Source organism: Dasypus novemcinctus, chromosome 7 (genome assembly GCF_030445035.2).
Source record: "Dasypus novemcinctus isolate mDasNov1 chromosome 7, mDasNov1.1.hap2, whole genome shotgun sequence".
Classification (NCBI taxonomy): domain Eukaryota; kingdom Metazoa; phylum Chordata; class Mammalia; order Cingulata; family Dasypodidae; genus Dasypus; species Dasypus novemcinctus.
The window spans coordinates 78783805-78807393 of record NC_080679.1 but is presented as its reverse complement, the minus strand read 5'-3'; the positions used below and the strand labels follow the sequence as shown (position 1 = coordinate 78807393).

The following is a 23589-nucleotide window of genomic DNA, read 5'->3' as shown; positions in this document are numbered from 1 at the left end:
TGGAGGACTTTTTTCCACATAGTGATTCAGAAACCTAGGCTTCTTCTCTAATTCTCCAAGATCTTAAAATCCTTAGTCCAATAGACAGAAGCAAAAAGAGAGAACATGGTGAAGGCACAGCACTTCTTAAACATCTTGGCCTATGTAATACACATTTCCACTCACATTCCACTGATGTGAACTATTCACATGTCCTTATATAGATGCAAGGAGACAGTGAAAAAAATGTAATTCTGTGCAGGACAGCCATTTGCCAGTGGCAACATTCACTATTGAAATAGGATCATGAATTTATGAATTTTGGTCATTGTTATGTTAAAGAATTCTCTGGCATTTTATAATTGGAACTAACAGAAACTCAGGCTATTAACATGTGAGGTCACCTCTTAGAGAAATCAGTCTGGAAAATGAAGTCAATAAACAGAAAAGTAGAACTCAATAAGGGAGAGGAAGTTCTATGACATTCACTCATTACTAAGGCACCCTCTAACCTCTTTTCTCTATTTATTATACATTGCAGTGTAACAAATTACTCCAAAACTTAATGGCTTAAAACAACATTTATTATCCCACAGTTTCTGTGAATCAGGAATTCGGAAGTTGCTCAGCTAAGTGGTTCTGACTCAGCTTTCCTTATGTGGTTGTAGTCAAATGTTAACAGTGACTGCAGTCATCTGAAGGCTTGACTGGGGTTGGAAGATCTGCTTCTAAGGTGGCTACTTTACATGGCTGATGACAGTGGCCTCATTTCCTATCTGGATTTTGGCAGGAAGTCTCATTTTCTAGCTACATGGGCCTCTCTATACTCTGCTTGAGTATCTTCCAGACATCACAGCTAAGTTACCCCAGAATGAGTGATCTAAGAGATATAGCAAGGAGGAAGCTGTAGAACCTTTTGTGACCTAGTCTCCCGCTAGTCACCCACTGTCACTTCTCCCTTATTCTATTTGTTAGAAGCAAGTCACTAATTAGGGGAATTAGGCTACATTTCTTGAAGAGAAGAGTATTGAAGAAATTGGGACTTATTTTAAAGCTACCACACTGTCCAACAGTGTGAAGCAATACATTCCTTTTTTTTACCTAAGCTAGGTCAAGGTGGATTTCTGTTGTCAATGAGAGCTCTCACTTAAATAAAAGAGTATGCACAATGAGAATAAACTGGTACAACCGCTTTGGAAAACTGGCAGTATCTACCAAAGCTGACCCTACCCATATCCAAAGATCTAACAATTCAACCCCTGGGTATATTCCCACAGACGTGCAAATCCATGTACTCCAATACCCTAGGTACAAGAATGTTCACAGGAGCTTTAATCAAAATAACTAAAACTTTAAAACATTACAAATATCCATTTAAAGCAGAATGTGTAAACATGAAAAAATGGAGTACAATACAGAAATTAGAAATAATTTCTGGCTTCCTTGCTCAATATTGTGTTTGTGCATGCAGCAATATGGATAATTTCACAAACACAATATTAAGCATGGAAGCCAGACACACAAGAAAAAATATATATAATTCCATTTACAAAACAACAACAAAAAGACAAATAGCCCAATTTAAAAATGGGCAAGCAACTTGAACAGACATTTCTCCAAAGATATACAAATGGCCAAAAAGTACATGAGAAGATGCTCAACATCATTAGCCATTAGGGAAATGCAAATTAAAACAACAATGAGATGCCACTTTACACCTGCAAGAATGGCTATTAAAAAACAAAAACAAAAAATAAGTGCTGGCGAGGATGTAGGGAAATAAAAACATTATTTGGTGGGAGTGTAAAATGGTGCAACCACATTGCAAAACAGTATGGTGGTTCCTCAAAAAGTTAGACACAGAACTACCAAATGATGTGGACTTCCAGGCATATACCCCAAAGAATTGAAAAGAGGGACTTGAACAGGTGTTTGCATTGCACTGTTCATAGCAGCATTATCCACGATAGCCAAAAGGCAGAACCAAACCAATTGTCCGTTAGTAGATGAGTGGATAAATAAAACACAAGCATTGGAACATTATTCCACCATAAAAGGAATGTAGTTCTGATACATGTTGCTAAATAGATGAACTCTGAAGACATCCTGTTGAGTGAAATGTCAGCTACAAAGAACAGAAATTTTATGATTCATTTATATGAAATAGGTAGAGTATGCAAATTCATAGAGACAGAACAAAGTACAGGTTACCAAGTCATGGGGGAGGAAGAACGGAGAATGAATGCATAATGGATGTAGGGTTCCTGTTCCGGGTGATGAAAAAAAATTTTTTTAGTGCTGGATGGTAGTAAGGCTAGCACAACATTGTGAATGTGATTAATCCCACTGAATCGTATGCCTGGGAGTGTCTGAGATGGGCAAATTTATGTTGCATATATGTTTCTACAATTAAAGAAAATAGAGCAACTAAGTCGACAATGACTAATGTAATTCATTGTCCTGGAATGAAACCAATATTAGAGGAGAAAAGACCCAAAAAGACATTACTGGGACATATGAAAAAATTATACTATAGACTACAAGCCTTATATCATGTTAAATTTCTTGAACTTAATAAACTATACTCAAAGCAGTGACATAAGTGAATATCTTTGTTTTCAGGGAATGTACAGGGAAAGCAGTATTAAGTGTTCAAGGAGCATGGTGTGTACAACTTACTCTCAAGTGTTTAGAAAATAGGGGAGCAGATGTGGCTCAAGTGGTAGAAGCCCTGCTTCCCACATGGGAGGTCCTGGATTTGATTCCCGATACCTCCTAAAAACAAAAAACCAAACAGCAAACAAATGAAAAAAAAAGCAACTCAGGGCAGCTGATGTGGCTAAGTGGTTGAGTGCTGGCCTTCCACTTACGAGGTCCCAAATTCAATCCCTGACCCCATAAATGAAGAAAAAAAATAAAAGAAAGATATAGCAAATGTGGCTAAATGTTAAAAGTTGGTGGATCTGGATATCTGGTTAGAGGATATGTTGGAGTTCTCAGTAGGGGGTTTGTATTATTTTTGCGATTGTCCTGTACGCTTGAAATTTTTTCAAAATAAGAAGTTATACAATGGGGGGGGAAGACTTGCTTTGGTATTTATGAACAGGCTGTTGAGGGGAGAGGCACTTATTCTCCATGAGCCTCAAATCTTTCTCTGTAAAACAGACATAATCTATATAATGGGGCTGCTGTTATGATTAGAAAAGAGAAAGAAAAAAAAAGAAAATCTCATTGTCCTCTGTAATTTCCTTCTCTGTGCTCAAATAGCACTTTGTACATTTCTGGTTTTCCGACTTTGTGTCACAGCATCAACTAACAGCAAAATTGGAAGCTCCTTAAAGGCAGACTTCTCTCCCAACAACTTGGCAAAGAGTCAATTAATGAAGTACTACATTTTAAGAACCATATATAGCATTTTGATTGTAACAGGGCTTTCAACCAACCCAAACATAAACATATAAACTAAGCATTTATCATGTACCCACATCTTAAGACTCCTGGGAACGCCGTGGTGACGAAAGTAACAGAACGCCAAGAGGCACCGTCAACCAATCCGTGACGTATTTCCGGCGCGACATTACCCCTCCACGCCGGGACTGAGCCGTGGGGGAGGGAGGCGGTTAGTGGGCTTTAGCGCCTTTTCTGGCGGCGGTAGATTTGAAGCGCTTTAAAGGACCGGACCCTGAAGAGAAGAAGAAATTGCACCGGTGCAGGTAGCTGGCGCGAGGCCCGTTTTATTTCGGCGGCGTCTTTGCAACAGTTCTGGGTACGACAGCGGGAAAGGCCTGGGGAGAGGGGCGGAGCCGGCGCGACAGGCCCGGCTGAGTTAACCGTCTTCCCCTCGAGGTATTGGGGCTTCCTGGACCTGTAGGAGGCCCATAAGGACCGTGGGGCTGGCCTTGCAGCTATTGCAGCTGGAGAAGGCTTCTAATCGAACCTCCGGGGCCTGGCAAATGGCCCTCCCCCTGCCAGACTCAGCCTTCCTCACTCCAGCGCACACCTCCCTCCCTGACGCATTTTGCCGCACAAGCTGTAATATGGCGGCAGCGACGGCGGCCTGAATCCTGGAGAGTCGGGGTGATTCTTAGTGCTTCAAAATCGTAAGATTAAGTACTATTACCGGGTACATGGGAGAGTTAGTCGGAGACGAGGAGATGCAGCCTGACGTTCTGTGAGGTTAGGTTGGAGAGTGGCGGGCGAGAAGCCTGAATCGCAGGGGTTAAAATTAGACTGGTTCTTTTCCTTCTACTTCGACCTTTTCCTCTCAGAGAGGCTGTCGTGCATAGTTAAGTGACAATGCCACTTAGTTAAGCATTCTTCTAAAAATTTAAACCCGAGGTCTTACCTACTCATCCCTGAGCTGTCGCAGATTTCTCCCTTGTTCCCAAAGAACTGTGAGTGGCGTAGGCCTTTTAGGAAATTGAAATTACTCCTTGGGAAGAAAGTGGTGGCTTTGGAGCTCCATGAGTCTTAAGGGAAGTGTGAGAATTTCGTCCTTGAAGGAGCTAAGTCAAAATCTGTGGGAATGGAGCACGCCTAGTCATTTTTGGAAATGTTATAAAAGCACCATTTTGTTCGTTGGTTTTTATTTCTTCCCTGTAGTAGTTTCTGTGCAATAACTAGTTTTTTTTGTTTGTTTTTTTTTTGCGTTAGTGACCACAAATACGCCCAACGAACAGTTAGAATTTAGGATTAAAGTAGCTAAAACCCTATAGAAGAGTGCAGATATATATGTATGTATATATATAGCCATTAATTGCTAGTTCATAACAATAATGATTTTTCTTTGGCGGTGAACATTTTAGATCAGTTCTGAAATAGTGCCATCAATGCAGGAAAGCCTCAGGTGTCTAGAATGGCTGCTTCTTTCCCTCAAATTTTCTATATACCGGAAAACTTTAACTGTTTTAGTACACACACCTCTCCCCCCTTTTTGTAACCGTTTGGAATTGGATTTTTTTTTTCTTTGACAAATAACAAATTGAGTACTTCCTTGTCTTAAACTGTGCATATACATTGCTTAATGTTTTCTTTGATTCGTTATTATTGCTTCCCTGAAATCCTAATGGGTCTTGTCAACTTGTATTAGTCTATATTTTGAATTGTTGTATTTGCTTTTTAAGGTTTTTCTAATCTTTTCTGCTGACAATGATCAGGGTTGACTTCTTTTTTTTAATTTTTTTATTCCCCCTCCCCCAGTTGTCTGCTCTCTGTGTCCATGCTGTGTGTTCTTCTGTGACCCCTTCTATCCTCATCAGCGGCACCGGGAATCTGTGTTTCTTTTTGTTGCGTCATCTCGTTGTGTCAGCTCTCCATTGTGTGGCGCCATCCTGGGCAGACTGCACTTTCTTTCGCCCTGGGTGGCTTTCCTTATGGGGCTCACTCCTTGCACGTGGGGCTCCCCTACACTGGGGACAGCCCTGCATGGCAGGGCACTCCTTGTGTGCATCAGCACTTCGGGCATGGGCCAGCTCTGCATGGGTCAAGGAGGCCCGAGGTTTGAACCACAGACCTCCCATGTTGGTAGGCAGATGCCCTATCCACTGGGCCATGTCCACTTCCCAGGGTTGGCTTCTTCTGTCAGGAATATGCAAGTATGAAAACTTTCTAGGTTTCAAGTTTTGGATTGTTCCGGGCTTAACCAACTTTCTTCATCTGTAAAATGACATTACCTTGATTTCCAGCTATCAGCAGCTATAGGCTTGAAAATGTATACACACAATCAATTGTTAAAATTGTGTGCATTTATTTTCCTTTTTTTTTTTTTAGAAGGCACTAGGGATTGAACCTGGGACCTCATATATGGGAAGCAAGCACTCAACCAACTGAGCTACACCTGCTCCTTTTTTTTCTCTTTTTTAAAAATATTTTGCATATTTTTAATTAGATTTTCTGTCAGACATCATTCCATTCTTTACATATAGGGAAATGGGTAACCATTCGTAGTAGATGGATGAACTAGTTCTATTAGTTATCGTGACAGTATCTGCAATTAATTCTTTAAGTAGGTGCCCCTTTTAGAAAATGCATGTTGACTTTTTTTCCTTACTATTTTACCAGTGGAATATTTTAATAGAATTATGTGTTGGCTGTTTTTAAGTCTCCTAAGATACTAATGTATTATCAGTCCTAAGTAATAGGAATCCATAAATAATTAATTCAATTGATTTGAAGTGTTCATTGCAAATCTTTCTGGTGCATTGTGGTATTGTACCTTTTTTTGTTTCAATTTTTGTTTTAATATTAGCACTAAGTTGCAGTTTTCATTTACTTTATGTGTCGATGGTTTTGCCCTTGTCACCCAGTTAGTATGTTTTTATTTCTGTAGGGGAAAACTTACGTCTTGAAATTGACTTCAGGCAATATTGCAAATATTTAGGGAAAACTGCTATAACTGGGGCTTTGTACTTCTGGCAGTAGGAAAACATTTGTACTTTATTTTAGAGTGATGAATTAAAATGATCACCAACCTCTTCTCAAAACTGAGCTATTTAATATTTACTTATAAAAGTAAACATCAGTTTTAAATGTTAAAACATGGTTGATTCCTTGATTCCTTTTTTTTTTTTTTTTTGAGATACCGGAACTAGGGATTGCACCCTGTGTGGGTGCAATTGTATGTGGGAAGCCAGTGCTCAACCACTGAGCTACATTGGTTCCCCTGAATTGGTTTTCTCTTTTGTTTTGCTTGTTGTTTGTTTTTGTTTTTTAGGAGGCATCAGGAACTGAAACTGGTACTCCCATGTGGGAAGCAGGCACTCAGTTGCTTGAGCCACATCCGCTCCCTGACTCAGTTTTTTAAATGAATGAAACATTAAATATTAAGCTGTCAAATATGTATAAACTTTAGCTTAAGATTTATTCATAATTAAACTATTGCATAGTGGTCATAATGTGGAGAGTAAAATTAAATAAGACATCTGAAATATCTGTGATTAAGCTAGTTTCTACAGTAAAGTTGTAGAGAGTACTAAACCAGAAAACCTTTTCCACCTGTGATCTTGGCCTTTTGAGCCATTTTAGCTCTAGGTCTCTTGTTCATAATCTATAATATGAGAAGATTAGACCAGATGGTCTTCAAACTCCAGAAGTCTATAGCTCTTTATGTAGGAATTACTGGATTGAATAACATGGGGCTAGAATGGTATAAATAATCAGTGGGATACATTTATCATATGAGAAAATAAATAATTGCAGGGATACAGTATTAGAATATTGGCAGAGATTTCCCAGTTAGTGTTTGCTTACTTGGTTTGGTACTAATGTAGGTGTGCTATACTTTCGTGTCCCTCAAAGTATATGTGTAAGAAGTATATAATATCTTTATTTAAACTTGTGGTTTTCTCTCATGTTTTTTGAAGGATTTAATTTAATTTAAGAATCCAGCAAGTGTCCATATAAACATGTTCCTACCGGTCCAGTGGTTTGTAACCATTTGTCAGAGACACTAAGGAAAGGAACATTATATGGAATATCATAGTTGTCTTTCCTGGATATGCACCTCAAAATGTTAGCTTGTTTTTATTTAATTCATTAGCAGTTTGGCATTCATAAATGTATTTAAATACCGTTTGTTTTTGTTGTTTTGTTGTTTTTTGAGGTACAGGGAGCCAGGGATTGAACCTATGACCTTGTATGTGGAAAGCCAACACTCAACCACTGAGCCACATTGGCTTCCCCGAGTTAGCTTTTTTCATTTGTTTTGCTTGTTATCTGTCTTTGTTTTCTCAGGAGGCACTGAGAACCAAACCTGGGACCTCCTATGTGGGAGGTGGGTGCTCAACCACTTCAGCCATGTTCTCTCTTTTTTTTTGTTTTGTTTTGTTATTTAAAAGATTTATTTATTTATTTTCCCCCCTTCCCCTCCTCCTGCCCTGCTGTTTTTGCTGTCTGTGTTGTCTTCTCTTCTCATTTTCTCTCCTCTAGGATTCGCCAGGATTCAATCCTGGATACCTCTGATGGGGAGAGAGGTTCCCTGTCAGTTGTGCTACCTCAGTTCCTGGTTTCTGCTGTGCTTCACCTTGACTCTCCCTTTGTCTCTCTTTTGATGCATCATCATCTTGGTGGCAGGACTCACTTGCGCAGGATACTGGCTCACCACACTGGCACTCGAGGGCACTGGCTTGCCACCAAGGCACTCTTTCTCTTTGTCTTTTTCACCAGGAGTCCCCAGGGATTGAACCCAGGTCCTCCCATATGGTAGGCGGAAGCTCTGTCACTTGAGCCACATCCGTTTCCCTACTGTTTTTTGGGGGGAGGCACTGGGAACCAAACCCAAGACCTCCCATATGAAAAGGAAGAGCTCAACTACTTGAGCCAGATCCATTCCCCTAAATATAGTTTTAAAGCAATTCATTTTCATTCTAATTTGATCTCCATGAACTGTGTTAGGGGTGGGGTAGAGAGGGTGTTATGCATGTTCGATTGCCTTCCTTGAACATAATCTTGAACATCTGGCATGTTTTAGTTTAATTTATATGATTGCATTTAGAGGTGGACATGTATTAAAATTGTCACCTGTTTAATTAAATTGCAGCAGGTGAGAATTTCCCATCTTTGTTTTTTGGTCTTGAAGGTGCTCTCTGTTACAGTAGATTATTAAAAAAAAAAAGAAAGAAAGAAACCCAAAACAGTTTTTTAATAGAAAGAATGCAGGCCTACAAGGCAGAAAAAAAGAATTGGCTGTTTCAGTCATGGAGTAGACTGAAGAGATAATTAATGGAGAATGGGGAATTTACTGATGAGATAAATATTAGCAATATCCCATGTGAGAAGCCATATGGTTAAGGGGAAAAGCACAGAATTATTAATAAAATAGTCTAGTTTTGCTCATACCTGGATTAGTTAGCGTTCTTTCTATTTGATAATGTGGTCCTGAGCCAGGCAGTTTAATTTGTGTTTAGAATATGAAGGTTCTGAGTTCAAAGAGTTTTAAGACAAGTTGGTAATAATGAGAACAGTATTCAGCACTGAAAGTTCATTTGACCCTAGAAAGTCAAGATGAAGTTCCCAAAGAGTATCTGGCTATATTGAATCCTTAAGAACACATAGGAAATAGCCAAGAAACTGGGAAGGAGCAGAGACTTGCTCCACATATTAATAACTAAAAATAATTTACTACTTTTCAAGACCCAAGTCTCAAAACTAGGCTCTCTCAAACTATGTGAAACTTCCATATTATTCTTTGAATGATTTACCCAATTAAAAATACCACGTCCTTTATCATACTCCTCCCCTTCCCTGTTGAACCGGAGGAATACTTTTGTTACAATTAGGTGGCTATGTATGTGGTGGCCTGATTTGGACTCTGTTGTTATTATTATTATTAATAATCTCTTTGTTTCTCCTCCTTTCATCCTTCCTTCCCTCACATTCTTTCTCCTTTCAATTTTTTTATTAGAAGTTGTAGGTTTACAGAAAAATTATACAGAAGATACAGTTTCCACATACCTCCCTATTATTAATACCTTGCCTTAATGTTGTAATTTTGTTACAATTGATGAAAGACTATTATTATAATTGTACTATTAACTATAGTCAGTGATTTCCCTTAGGGTTCATTGTTTTGTACAGTCCTATGGCTTAAAATTTTTTTTCTAGTAGCATATATACAGCCCCTTTTATAACCACATTCAAATTTCCCCATTTAACCACATTAAAATATATAATTCATTGCTGTTAATTATGTTCACAACACTGTGCTACCATCACTACCATCCGTTATCAAAACATTTTCTTAATTACTATAGCTTTATAATCTTAATATTACAGATCATATAATTTTATTGTTCTTCAGGATTATCCTAGGTATTCTAGGTCATTTCCATTTTGATAAATTTTGGAATCAGCTTTTCAATTTTAACTTAAGTTTGCATTTATGGATCATTTGGACAGTGAATATGCTAACACTGCTATTCATGAAGACTTTTATTTGCTGATATTTTTTAAGACTTTTTCATCTACAATTCTGAGAGATAATGATCTATACTGTATTTACTCCTTTTCAGCTTCCTGTCTAGTTTGTCCTCTTTAGGAGGTCAGGAACCAAACCTGGACCTCCCATGTAGTAGGCAGGGGAGCTCAGTCACTGGCACCACATCTGCTTCCCAACATTGGGTTATCGAACACTTGAAATGTGGCTAGTCTGAACTGAGAATGCCTTAAGTGTAAAATATACACTGAATTTCAAAGACTTAGTAAAATGTAGAATATGTAATTCATAATGCTTTTATTCTGACTTGTGTTGAAATAATATTTGGGCATAATTAAGTTAAGCAAGAGACATTAAAATTAACTTGCTTATTTTTGCTTTTTAAAATGTGGCCACTAAAACATTTATATTACGTATGTGGCTCATATTTCTTAGCACTGGTTTAGAGGCTTAAAATCTATGGTAAGACGTTTTATGTGTCATGGTTAGTCATTAGAAAGTTTTAAACAGGAAAATGATGTGATAGGGTTTATGTTTTAAAAGAATTATTCTAGTTATTCTGTGGAGAATAGATTGTACGAGACTATGAGTAAAAGCAGGGACATCTATTTGGAGGTTATTGCAGTGGTCCAGAGTTTTAAAAAATAATAGTGGTAAAAGATAGTGAGACTCTGGGATAATTTTTGAAGCTAGAAACAACCAATTTCCTAATAATTTGGATAATGGGATATGAGGGAGAGTGGAATCTAAGAAGACTGCAAGTGTTTACTTAGTTGCTGGGTTGGACAGTGATAATGTTTACTGAGTTTTTTGGGGAAATCAAAAGTTGTTTGGGATATATTTTTTCAGACTTTTTATTGAAGTATAACATACCAAAAAGTACACAGATTCTAAGGGTAGCGCAAGACATTTTCTCAAAGTAAACTCTATTAGTCAAAATTCTTTAGGGAAACAGAATCAACAAGAGCCATCTGTCCATAGTAAGAGTTTTTATCAGAGTCTCTCACGTAACAGTGGGGATGCACAAGTCCAGGTTCTGCAGACAGGCTGCAACCAGGGTCTCCAATGGAAGTCCATTGAAGGTCCTTAATGCGTTCTGGGAGATGTTGGCTGTCCAAAGAGGAGCTGGAAATTCTTATTCAATGCTGGAATCACTTCCCCTTTTAAGGCATTCAACTCTTTGGATAAAGCTTTACTCACATTGCTGATGGCAGTCTCCCTGTTTGATGTCATTGTAATCAGCTATCTATGATTTACCACTGCAGTAAAGTCAGTGGTGACTAGAGTCCATAAATGCCCTTGTATTGCAGTTAGCCCAGTGCTTGCTTGACCAAACAACTGGGCACAACTTCCTGGGTGAGCTGACACAATAGCCTAACCATCACAGTCCACCCCTTGTCAACTCAGCAACCATACACATTACCTTAAACCATACTTAGTCTCTAAGTAAAAACAATAACAGACAGGTGTATATATATATATATATATATATTCCACCTAACAATGTTCAACTGTCCTGCATACAACTGGAAACGCATTATAGAACTTGCAGAAGAGGGTGCAAGTTCTTGGGTAATAGTCACTCTTAAACTTGATATCCTCAAATATTATGACATGAAACTGAAGTTCATATTTGTCACTACCTTTTTCTAATACACATTAGCACTTGAGCTGGCCATGTTTCTTTCCCTGGTGGGGTGACCCAAACTTTCATTCCTGAAGATTCTGGGCCATTGTTAGTACTACTTGGATTGTGTTGCAGTTTTCCATTGACTTTAATCATAGGACATGGCAGTACCAGGAGACACCCTAGACACCTATTCCAGCAAACTCTTCTTTACCCCCATTATGTACATGTACTCGTATTTCCCCTTGATAGTCAGGATCAATCACCCCAGCCAGTACACTAATTCCCTTCTTTGCCTGTTGATTCAGAGGTAAGAAGAGCCCAAAGTGGCCAGGGGGCAGTCTTCTACTTCATTGGAATCATGGATGTGTTCCCTGGTGGCAGCATTCCTCCTTTTGGGACTAAAACCTATAGACCAGCAGAGTTTGAGGTTGCAGGACAGGAAGCAAAAATTTTCCTAATGGGTCACTAGGGGTAATAGTGAGTGGTGCCACTCCCATTTCCACCCCTTGATTCCTGGACCCATGAATCCTGGTTATGGGAAAAACAACATCATAGAGTGGATGCTGATTTAGAGTGTACACAGCCTCCTGGAGAATATTGCCCCAGCCCTGCAAGGTATTGCCACCTAGTGGGCACCGTAATTGAGTCTTCAAAAAGGCTGTTCCACCATTCTTTCAATCCACCTGCTTCAGGGTGATGGGGAACATGGTAAGACCAGTGAATTCCATGGGCATGTACCCATTCCCACACATCATTTGCTGTGAAATAGGTTCCTTGATCAGAAGCAATGCTGTGTGGAATGCTATGGCAGTAGATAAGACATTCGGTAAGTCCATGGATGGTAGTTTTGGAAGAAGCATTTTGTGCAGGAAATGCAAAACCATATCCAGAATTTGTGTCTATTCCAGTTAAATCATTTGCCCTTCCATGGTGGAAGTTGTCCATTGTAGTCAGCCTGCCACCAAGTAGCAGGCTGGTCACCTCGAGGAATGGTGCCATATTGGGGACTGAGTGTGGGTCTGTGCTGCTGGCACATTAGGCACTCAGCAGAGGCTGTAGCCATGTCAGCCTTGGTGAGAGGAAGTTCATGTTGCTGAGCCCATGTAAAACCTCCATCCCTACCTCCATGCCATTTCGTTCATGAGCCTACTGGGCAGTGACAGGAGTGACTGGGGAAAGAAGCTGAGCATTAGCCACAGAGCAGGTCATCTTATCCACTTGATTATTAAAATCTTCCTCTACTGAAGTCACCCTCTGGTGGCCATTCACGTGGGACACAAATAATTTCATGTGTTTGCACACTCAAAAAGGTCTATCCACATAACTCTTCCCAAGACATCTTTGTCACCAATTTTTGAATCGTGTTCCTTCCAGTTCCCTGACCATCCAGTCAAACCATTGGCAACAGCCCATGAATCAGTATACAAATGCACCTCTGACCATTTCTTCTACCAAGCAAAATAATCAACCAGCTGCACTGCTTGAAGTTCTGCCCACTGGGAGGATTTGCCCTCACCACTATCCTTCAGGGATGCTACAGTGCTACAGCTGTCTACTTTTGGGTAGTACCTACATATCATGCAGAACCATCTGTAAACCAGGCCCGAGTTTTCTTATCCCCAGTCAACTGATTGTAAGGGACTCCCCAAGAGGCCAAAGCTGTGAGCTGGGAAAGAGAAGGTAACATGGCAGGGATGACGACCGTGGGCATTCAGGCTACTTCCTCATGTAACTTATTTGTGCCTTCAGGACCTGCTGATATATACCACTTCCACTTTATCATGGAGTGCTGCTGTGGATGCCCAACTTTATGGTTTAGTGGGTCAGACAGTACCCAGCTCATGATAGGCAACTCAGGTGTTATAGTAACTTGATGGCCTGTGGTTAAGTATTCGTCTACTAAGGCCCAGTAGCTCCACAATCCTAAGGGTCTGCATTGTGATTCTCCTATAGGGGCCTGCCAAAGGCTCCAGACAGCATCTCTGTTTGCCACTGAAAATTCCAGCACCATTGGATCTGCTGGATCATATGGCCTAAGTAGTAATACAGCTTGCACAGCAGCCTGGACCTGGCACAGAGCCTCCTTTTGTTCTGGTTCCCAGTCGAAACTAGCAACTTTTCTGGTCACCAGATAAAGGGGCCGGAGTAGCACACCCAAATGAGGAAAGTATTGTCTCCAAAATCTGAAGAGATTGTGTAAGTAAGCCTTGTGCCTCTTTTTCCGTCATGCAAGGGCCCAAATGCAACAGCTTATTCTTCACTTTGGAAGGGATATCTCCACATGCACTACACCACTGGACTCCTAGAAATTTCACTGAGGTGAAAGGACCCTGTATTTTAGTTGGATTCATCTTCTATCCTCTTATGCAAATGCCTTACCAATAAGTCTAGAGTCTTTCCTACTTCTTGCTCGTTAGGTCCTGTCAACATGGTATCATCAATGTAATGGACCAGTATGATGTCTTGTAGAGGGAGAGAGGATCAAGACCCCTGCGGACAATAGTATGACACAGGGCTGGAGAGTTGATATACCCCTGAGGCAGGACAGTGAAGGTATACTGCTGGCCTTGCCAGCTGAAAGCAAACTGTTTCTGGTGGTACTTACTAATAGCAATTGAGAAAAAAGCATTTGCCAAATCAACAGCTGCATACCATGTACCAGAGGATGTGTTGATTTGCTGAAGCAATGATACCATATCTGGGACGGCAGCTGCAATTGGAGTCGCTGAGTGATTAAATTTACAATAATCTGTCATCCTCCAAGAGCCATCTGTTTTCTGTACAGGCCAAATAGGAGAGTTGAATGGGGATATGGGAATCACCACCCCTGCATCCTTCAAATCCTTGATCATGGCACTAATTTCTGCAATCACTCAAGGAATATTGCTTTTGGTTTACTATTTTGCTAGGTAGGGACAGTTCTAGTGGCTTCCACTTGGCCTTTCCATCCATAATAGCCCTCACTCCACAAGCAGGGATCCAGTGTGGGAATTCTGCCAGTTACTGAGTGTGTCTTTTCCAATTATGCATTCTGGAACTGGGGAAATAACCACAGAATGGGTCTGGGGACCCAGTGGACCAATTGTGAGATGGACCTGAGCTAAAACTCCATTAATCACCTTACCTCCATAAGCCCCTACTCTGACTAGTGGACCACAATGATGTTTTGGGTCTCCTGGAATTAGTCACTTCTAAGCGAGTGTCTAATAATCCCCAAAATGTCTGATCATTTCCTTTTCCCCAATGCACAGTTATTCTGGTAAAAGGCCATAGGTCTCCTTGGGGAAAGATGAGAGGAAGATTAACTATAAATTTTTGGCAGTTTAACAGTATCCTTTCCCCCGGGGCTCTGGGTCTATAAACTGTCTCAATTCTGGGATTTATTAGGGGCTGTGATTCTCTGTGTCTGTAATTTGAGTTAGAATTTTGTTTTGACCTAGAACTCTTCTGTTTATACAGATTCAGAAGAAATTTAGTAGACCACCCGTCTTATTTTCACTACTAGGTACCCCATGATGTATTCCCCAATGCCATAACTACGCAACTCAGACTATTTTGAGTGCTTTTTGAATCTGCCTTTCATTGCGATAGCCACGCCCACCTTGACTTTGTCCATTAACTGCCAACATATTTGACTTTTACCAGAATGACATCCGATCATCCCCGTGACACTTAAGGATTCTCATTCTATTACAGCCCTCCCTATAGTAATATCTGGACTACAGAGAAGAGCAACCACAGAGCTCTTCAGGGAAAATGGAGTTAATCTTACAAATTTATTGCTCACAGTTCTGATTAAAGGTGTGTTCTCTGGACATTCCTGGGGTGGGTGGGAAGCTCTCAAATGGTAAATCCATTCTAGCATTCCAATCTCCCTAAGCCCTTGAATTCCCTCTTCTACTGTGTGCCAGGGCAAATCAGGCATCTCAATCTCAGACATGCTGGACCATCTTTTGGTCCATGTTTCTGTCACCCAAACTGTTAGAGCCCTTTCTAACCCCTGGAGCTACAGCATAGAATCCAGAATTTCTGCTTAGTGGGCCCATATCAATAAATGTAGCCTGATCTAACTTTATATTCCTTCTACCATTATCCCATACCCTTAGTATCCATTCTCACACATATTCTCCTGATTTCTATGTAAGTTGGAAAACTCATGCAGTTCTTTCAGAGTAGACTTTTCTTTCTTATGGGTCACACTTTGTATTTCACCTTTGTGTGCCTGTTGTGATTTTAGTCTAGTAATAGATCTCCAAGACAGGAGAGGTGGTGGGGGTGGAGAAAGAGAAGGATTAAAAATGCCTTACAAGCTACTGACCTTGGGGCATTCCCTTGCATTTTCTTCTGGTAAGACCAGATTAATCTCTTCAGGCAGGGATTGGAAGGCAGGTTCCTTATGACAGGCTGTTGACTGGCAGTGCATGCTGGAGTTTGGCTAGTAACTGCCTGTGGGCTGGGAGGAGGTCCAGACTCAGTGGGGCACTCCAGAGGTTGGGTGATACAAGGTTGGCAAGGTGTGGTCTCCACTGGGCATGCCTTGGCAGGCTTATCTGATAAAACCTCAGCAGAATTTAGGGTTCCGTTGTCCCCACCTATATTACCATCATCTCATATGTCTCCATTCCAATTCTCTGGGTTCCACTCTTTTCCAGTCATTGCTTCACTTTAACTCCAGAAACCCTGTGGGGTTAAGATAATAGTTTCCTTCTTAACTCTGCTACTCGTATAATGAGAGTCTGAGTTTGGTTTTCAGATATTTCAAGCCTGTGACTGCAGGAGACAAGATTTTCTTTCAGAGCACACATAGAAACTTTTGCAACATTCATGCAGTGTTTAAGTTTCATTTCTTTTTTTTGTAACAGTATCCAGAGTATCTAGGAGGAGCCAGCCAACATTATTATACCATTTGACTCCACAAAACTCTTAAGATGTTGAAAATACTGTCACCCAGATCCTTGCTTCTCATAAGCATGGAAGTAAGGGAATCCAGTGATGATATTTTGTGTATGTTGATTGCTAATTCAAGCCATGGACTATTAGCATCCTCTTCGTTATTGGAAAGGGAATCGTCAGTACGCTTGAATCCAATTAGGGTAGAAAGACAATTGCAAAACTCCCAGAACCACCTCAGACACCCCATGTTTAAGACTCTGTTCCTCAAGAACCACTCCTGGTACCAAGCTGTATTAGTCAGGATTCTCTAGAGAAACAGAATAAACAAGAAATATCTGTCAATAGTATGTGATTCTATAAGAGTCTCTCATGCAACCATGGGGATGCACAAGTCCAGGTTCTGTGAGCAGGCCACAACCAGGGGCTGCAATGAAAGTCAATGAAGGTTCAATGACGAGTTCTGGGAGACGCTGGCTGTCCAAAGAGGAGCTGGGAGATTCTCACTCAATGCTGGAATCGCTTCTGGCATTCACCTGATTGGGTAAAGCGTCACTCATTGCTGATGGCAGTCTCCCTGATGTATGTAATTGTAATCAGCATCTATGATTTACCACTGCAGTAAAGTCAATGGTGGCTAGAGTCCATAAATGGCCTTTTATTGCAATTAGCCCATTGCTTGCTTGACCAAACAACTGGGCACAAGTACCTGGCTGAGTTGACACATTAACCTAACCATCATATAAACTCACTTACATTAGCAACACTGAGATTAAAAAAAAAACTAGGGACACGGACTTGGCCCAGTGGTTAGGGCGTCCATCTACCACATGGGAGGTCCACGGTTCAAACCCCGGGCTTCCTTGACCCGTGTGGAGCTGACCCATGCGCAGTGCTGATGCGTGCAAGGAGTGCCGTGCCACGCAGGGGTGTCCCTCGCGTAGGGGAGCCCCATGCGCAAGGAGTGTGCCCATAAGGAGAGCCGCCCAGCACGAAAGAAAGTGCAGCCTGCCCAGGAATGGCGCCGCCCACACTTTCCGTGCTGCAGACGACAACAGAAGCAGACAAAGAAACAAGATGCAGCAAATAGACACAGAGAACAGACAACCGGGGGAGGGGAGGAATTAAATAAATCTTTAAAAAAAAAAAAACTAAACAATAGAATAAATTACTGTCCTAGTACATCCTCTTGTACACTCATCCAGTCACTATCTTTGTCTTCTAACTCAATAAATCAGTGGTGGTATTCATTGTAGTATCAGGTCCCAGAACTGTAGGATTGCCTTAGATTTGAGAAACATTGAAAATCATCAAAAATGGTGTTTAATTAGGGAATTTTTTTGAGCTTTTATAACTTTTGCCTGCTTTTCAAATTCTGAATTTTTCCAAAAAGTGTTACATAAGAAAATAACTATTAATTGTGGTCACTGTGTACTGTGTTGGCAGTGTTATCCTTGTACACACATTGAGGAGTAGAAATTTCCACATGGGACATTGCAGTTAAATAGCTGTAGAAGTTTCATGCAAGGGAAATATGTAAATAAATGATTAAACATCCTCTGCTCTTCTGTATTCTCAAAAGTGTAGAACTTAAAGTCTACAAAAACTGTTTAGAAGATAAAGTATAATCAGATACTAAGTAGTAATTTAATATTTTTCTTTTAAGAGTTTTCCCAGATTTATGATTAATAAGAATCTCAATTCCTAAGTTCTATACAAGTAAAAACTTAATGCAACAAACTTGGCAGGATATTAAAACTGCTTATGTTGTTGTTTAAAAATTTATTATTTATCCATCTCCTCTCCCCCTGCCACTTTCACTCAACTGTCTGCTCTCTGTCGATTCGCTGTGCATTCCTTCTGTGGCTGCTTGTCTACTCATCTCATCTTCCCTTTAGGAGGCACTGGGAACCGATCCCGGGACTTTCCGACGTGGGAGAGAGGCACTCAGTCACTTGAGCCATCTCAGCTCCCTGGTTTGTTGGGTCTCTCACTGTATCTCCCCTGTGTCTCTTTTTTGTTGCCTCATCTTGTTGTGCCAGCCCTCCATGCCACGCAGGCCAGCTTGCTTTTCACCAGGAGGCCCCGGGAATTAAACCTGGGACCCCCCATGTGGTAGATGGGAGCTCAAACATTTGAGCCACATCTGCTTCCCTCATTAAATTTTCAATTTAAAATTGATAGAGGAATCTATTCAGGATGGAGAATATAGATTTTTCAGAGCCTGATAAAACCTAAAATGTCACACACTGCTGAACCACCGGCTTGGCTAAGATAAATAGATTATTATTTTTGTAGTTTTTTGAATTTGTATGCTGTCTACCTTTAGTGCCTTTATTTCTTCTGCCTTTCATCCTATCTTGTCATCCCCTGCCAAGTATTAGATTTTTATATTTATATATTTTTATTTATTTATTTATTTATTTTAAGGAGGTACTGGTAATTGAACCAGAGACCTTGCATTTGGGAAGCAGTCACTCAACCACTGGGCTACACCTACTTCCAAGTATTACTTTTAAATCTTTAAAATAAATGTTTTATCAAAATAATGTCTATAAATAATAGCTATCCGCTACGTAGATGAAGCTGTTACAGAGAGTTCTTCCTCCTTGGTATTTTTTGTGTCTACACTAGTATATCAGTAAAGGCTGTTTTGTTTTGTTTTGTTTTGTTTTTAAAGACGGATTTATTTATTCCCCCCACCCACCCCGTTGTCTGCTCTCTGTGTCCTTTTGCTGTGTGTTCTTCTGTGTCCACTTGTATTATCAGGCAGCACTGGGAAACTGCATCTCTTTTTTGTTGTATCATCTTGCTGCATCAGCTCTCGTGCGGCTCCACTCCTGGGCAGGCTGCACATTTTTCTTGCGGGGCACTCCCCTACGGGGGGGCGCCCCTGCGTGGCACAGCACTCCTTTACTGCACATGGGCCAGCTTACCACATGGGTCAGGAGGCCCTGGGTATAGAACCCTGGACCCTCCATATGGTAGGCAGACACTCTATCAATTGAGCCACATCTGCTTCCCAGTAAAGCTGTTGATCATGATCAGAAAGTAGCCTCATAACCTAAAACTTAGCATATATTGCTACCATTAACATACCCATCTTTTCTCTATACAGCTTATTTTTGGTATTCTTTAGGCATTTGAATGTTTTTCTTTCTAAAACTCCCACCATTTTCTTAAAACTTGCATTTTTGTTTTCCAGGATCTAAAGCATTGGATTAGTTCTTGATTTTTGACTTTCTCTACTTAAAGGTAATCTGCTTGTTGTTTACTAATCATAAATATTTAACTACAAATCACTATTTGGGTTCACAATCTAGCGTCAGTTGGTAAGATAGAAATTTGATTACGTGATAATGGCTAAATTTTTTCTTTTAAATCTTTTCTGTTTGCCTCATAAAATGCGATCTAACCTCTAAAATGAAAGTACTCATCCATGTTATTATCTCACAGAAGTAAATTTCAAAATTCAAACTACATTTCTAGTTTATACTCTACAGAGTTTTTTTCCCAGAAACTTATGAAAAATCTTTGCTATTTTACACAAGTCTGTTTTCTTGAAACTATATTTTATTCATAGATTGAAGTATTGGAGTCATGGGAATAAAGGTTCAGCGTCCTCGATGTTTTTTTGACATTGCCATTAACAATCAACCTGGTAAGAAAAGAATGTTCCAATTGAACACTTATAAACAAATATTTAATATTTTAAATTAATACAGAGGTTTAAATCAACTACTTTCTTTTTCAGCTGGAAGAGTTGTCTTTGAATTATTTTCTGATGTGTGTCCCAAAACTTGCGAGAACTTTCGTTGTCTTTGTACAGGTTTGTTGACGTTTTCATTTGCCCTCACGGTATCCCATTTGATTACGTCTTGCTTTAAGTTTTGTTTTAGTTTTTTATTTACCATATTTTAGATTTCTTTGAGCATTTCCTTCTTTTAACATGCTAATTATGCTGCATTTACTAGACCATGGAAATAATTCTCAGAAATGTTAGTTGTAATGGGATTTTATCTGAGGTTGATTTCTTATACTTACCTGAAAAACACAGGTGACTTTTAAATGAATTTTTAAAAAATTCTTGAGGATACTGAAATTCTATAACTTTAAAGAGTAAAAGCTCTTCTCATTAGTTTTTTTGCTTTAATACTACTTCCATGATTTTTTTCCTATTAAATATCCTATGAAATTTTCTTCTCTACAGGTGAAAAGGGTACAGGGAAATCAACTCAGAAGCCATTACATTATAAAAGTTGTCTCTTTCACAGAGTTGTCAAGGATTTTATGGTTCAAGGTGGTGACTTCAGTGAAGGTAAGATTTTGCTTCTCACAAAAGAAAATCATGTATTCATAGTCTTCTTTAAATATCATAAATCTCAACATTAAACAGTCCCTAAAGGTCCTAGACCAGTCCTCCCCTTATTTAGTTCATAGTCCTTGCTTAAACAATTAGAAATACTTATTAAAAATATTTTTTAAAAAAAGAAAGTAATAGAAAAAATTTTTCACCATTGATACATGAGTTTATTTCTAAAGTTTGTTTCTGTATAAAAAAAAATAACCCTTCCCCTCCCCCCCAAAAAAATAACCAAAAAAACACTGTATTCATTTCTTAGTAACCTATCAGAGTATGTATGTGTTTGATTTTGTACCATCTGGTAATTATTACTATAATTTTTTAAACAAATCAATTTTATTGGTACATATTAATAAAGCATACAGTTCATCTAAATAGTTTTTACTGGAAACGGACTTGGCCCAGTGGTTAGGGCGTCCGTCTACCACATGGGAGGTCCGCGGTTCAAACCCTGGCCTCCTTGACCCGTGTGGAGCTGGCCCATGCGCAGTGCTGATGCGTGCAGGGAGTGCCGTGCCACGCAGGGGTGTCCCCTGCGAAGGGGAGCCCCACGCGCAAGGAGTGCACCCGTAAGGAGAGCCGCGCAGCGCGAAAGAAAGTGCGGCCTGCCCAACAGAAGCGGACAAAGAAACAAGACGCAGCAAATAGACACCGAGAACAGACAACGGGGGGGGGGGGGGGGGGGGGATTAAATAAATAAATAAATCTCTTTTTAAAAAATAAATAAATAAATAGTTTTTACCTATGTTATTTTTGTTGTTAAAAACATTGAAACCATATTTTTAAAGACACTTTCTTCTTAGGAAAAAAATATAATAATTCCTGCTGGTAGACTTTGTATAATCTTTAGAATCGAAAAGTTATTTTTACCATATACGTTAATAGGCTTTGTCAGTTTATTTGTCATTGTATCATAAGGAAGTAAGGTAATTTGGAATCTTGTCAGTATTAATACTAACCTCTTTTATGACTTTCTTTGATCCTTTGAGTATTTGTTGATTCAAAATCATTTGAGGGCCTACTTTGTAAGAAACATTCTCTTTTAGGTAGCACCTTCAAGGAACTTACTATTTTGAGAGTTCTGAGAGTACATGTTTTTCATTCTTAGGAAATGGACGAGGAGGAGAATCTATTTATGGAGGATTTTTTGAAGGTAAAAATGCTTCTGTTTAAATTATGTTTTTAAGGTTTTGTTTTATTTGTTTATTATTATTTATTTAATCAGTAGATTTCATTAAACAGTATTCTGATATCCAGCTGTCTTAAAATAAGCTGAAGGTTAATTTTCTTAGGAACAACTTTGTAAGAGACTTTTATAGAGGTGGGATTTTTTTGTTTGTTTTCTGGACATTAGTACATTATGTTAATTGAAGGTTTCAGTGATCTATACTATATCCTTAGAATTAAAGTGCTACAATAGAAACTTTCGTAGCTTGATTTTAAAATAACCTTTATTAAAGGAGATTCAGCAATTCAGCAGTGGTTCCAAGCAACAATATCTAATGGTTTAATGGTTCTCAAAAGATATTTTTTCCTATGAATTTTTTCTCCAAATTTAAGTTTTCTCTCTGGAATTTTTTTATTGTTTTAGAAGATCATTTGAAAAACTTTGTAAGCATGTCTAATCTGGAAATAGTTAAATATTTTTCATCCTGCACTTTCAGGAATCAGTGAAATTTGTCTGAAATTACACTTGCCTTGTTCTCATAGTCTAATCCAAGATTCAAAGGCACATTCCTTTCTGCAATAGGTGATGCCATGACTGAGATTATAGCAAGAAATAGAAAATTAGAACTATTTTTAATCTAAAAGAATGGGGAAATTGATGAATAATATTTGGGTTTTTTTCAAAGCCTAACTTTGTTAACTAAATCTTGTCTGACTCTAAACATATTAGATATGAGGAGTAAAAATGAATTGGGGGACAGGGTGGTTATTCCAAAATGTAACTGAAAATGTTGCTTCTCTGTAGATGAGAGTTTTGCAGTTAAACACAATAAGGAATTTCTCTTGTCAATGGCCAACAGAGGGAAGGATACAAATGGTTCACAGTTCTTCATGTAAGTACTAATGGCCTGGTAATTTAAAATAGCTGTTTTGAACAAAACATTTTTTAAAAAGTTATGTTTTGATTGGTTGATGCAAATATTGTGGCCAGATGCTCATTGGAACCTAACTATTTTGCCTTGGATTACTGGTTCAGTATTTGCTAATTCAGTGTTTGTGGCAACTTCATAGAACATAACTACAGTGAGTAATGAGAATCAACTATATATTGCCACGTTGACTTCCAAGTGGAAGTGTAGTTTACCATCAGCTTTGTATAACATAGTTTCACTACAGCCTCACCAATGTGTTATCATTTATTTTCCTCTTTTAAGTAAAATCCTTCCTATGCCAACCAAAACCCCTATGTGAAGTTTATATACTCGTCCATATATATTCTCAGAATCTTAAGAGTCTTGATTTCTTCTTTACATCTTTCCATTTCTAAATAACCTCTTTTATATTCCTCTTTACATCATCTTTTTTGATAAAAATAGTACCAGTTTTTAGAGAGCTTCAGTCTTTTGATAGAGATACTACTGTGTGGAGTTCTGCTTAGTTCTTTAAGACATCCTGTAATTCACTCACATATAACTACAGTATATACTGGAGCTGGTTCTGGAGTGCCAGGTCTCCAAATTTTTGATCCGTGCCTTTTCATCATATGTATTAGTCAGCCAAAGGGATGCTGATGCAAAATACCAGAAATCGGTTGGTTTTTATAGAGGGTATTTATTTGGAGTAGGAGCT

General features: G+C 39.2%; 1 protein-coding gene across 1 annotated transcript in view; it reads left to right on the top strand.

Moving 5' to 3' along the window:
• The first annotated feature begins 3539 nt into the window (after positions 1 to 3539).
• Positions 3540 to 23589, top strand: part of PPIG (peptidylprolyl isomerase G) — a 50987-nt gene continuing 30937 nt past the window's right edge. Inside the window, 7 exon segments of the mRNA XM_004460800.3 lie at positions 3540 to 3692; positions 19636 to 19685; positions 20014 to 20091; positions 20185 to 20259; positions 20641 to 20748; positions 21902 to 21946; positions 22766 to 22853. Coding sequence (XP_004460857.1) covers positions 20031 to 20091; positions 20185 to 20259; positions 20641 to 20748; positions 21902 to 21946; positions 22766 to 22853 — 377 coding nt within the window. The 5' untranslated portion in view covers positions 3540 to 3692; positions 19636 to 19685; positions 20014 to 20030.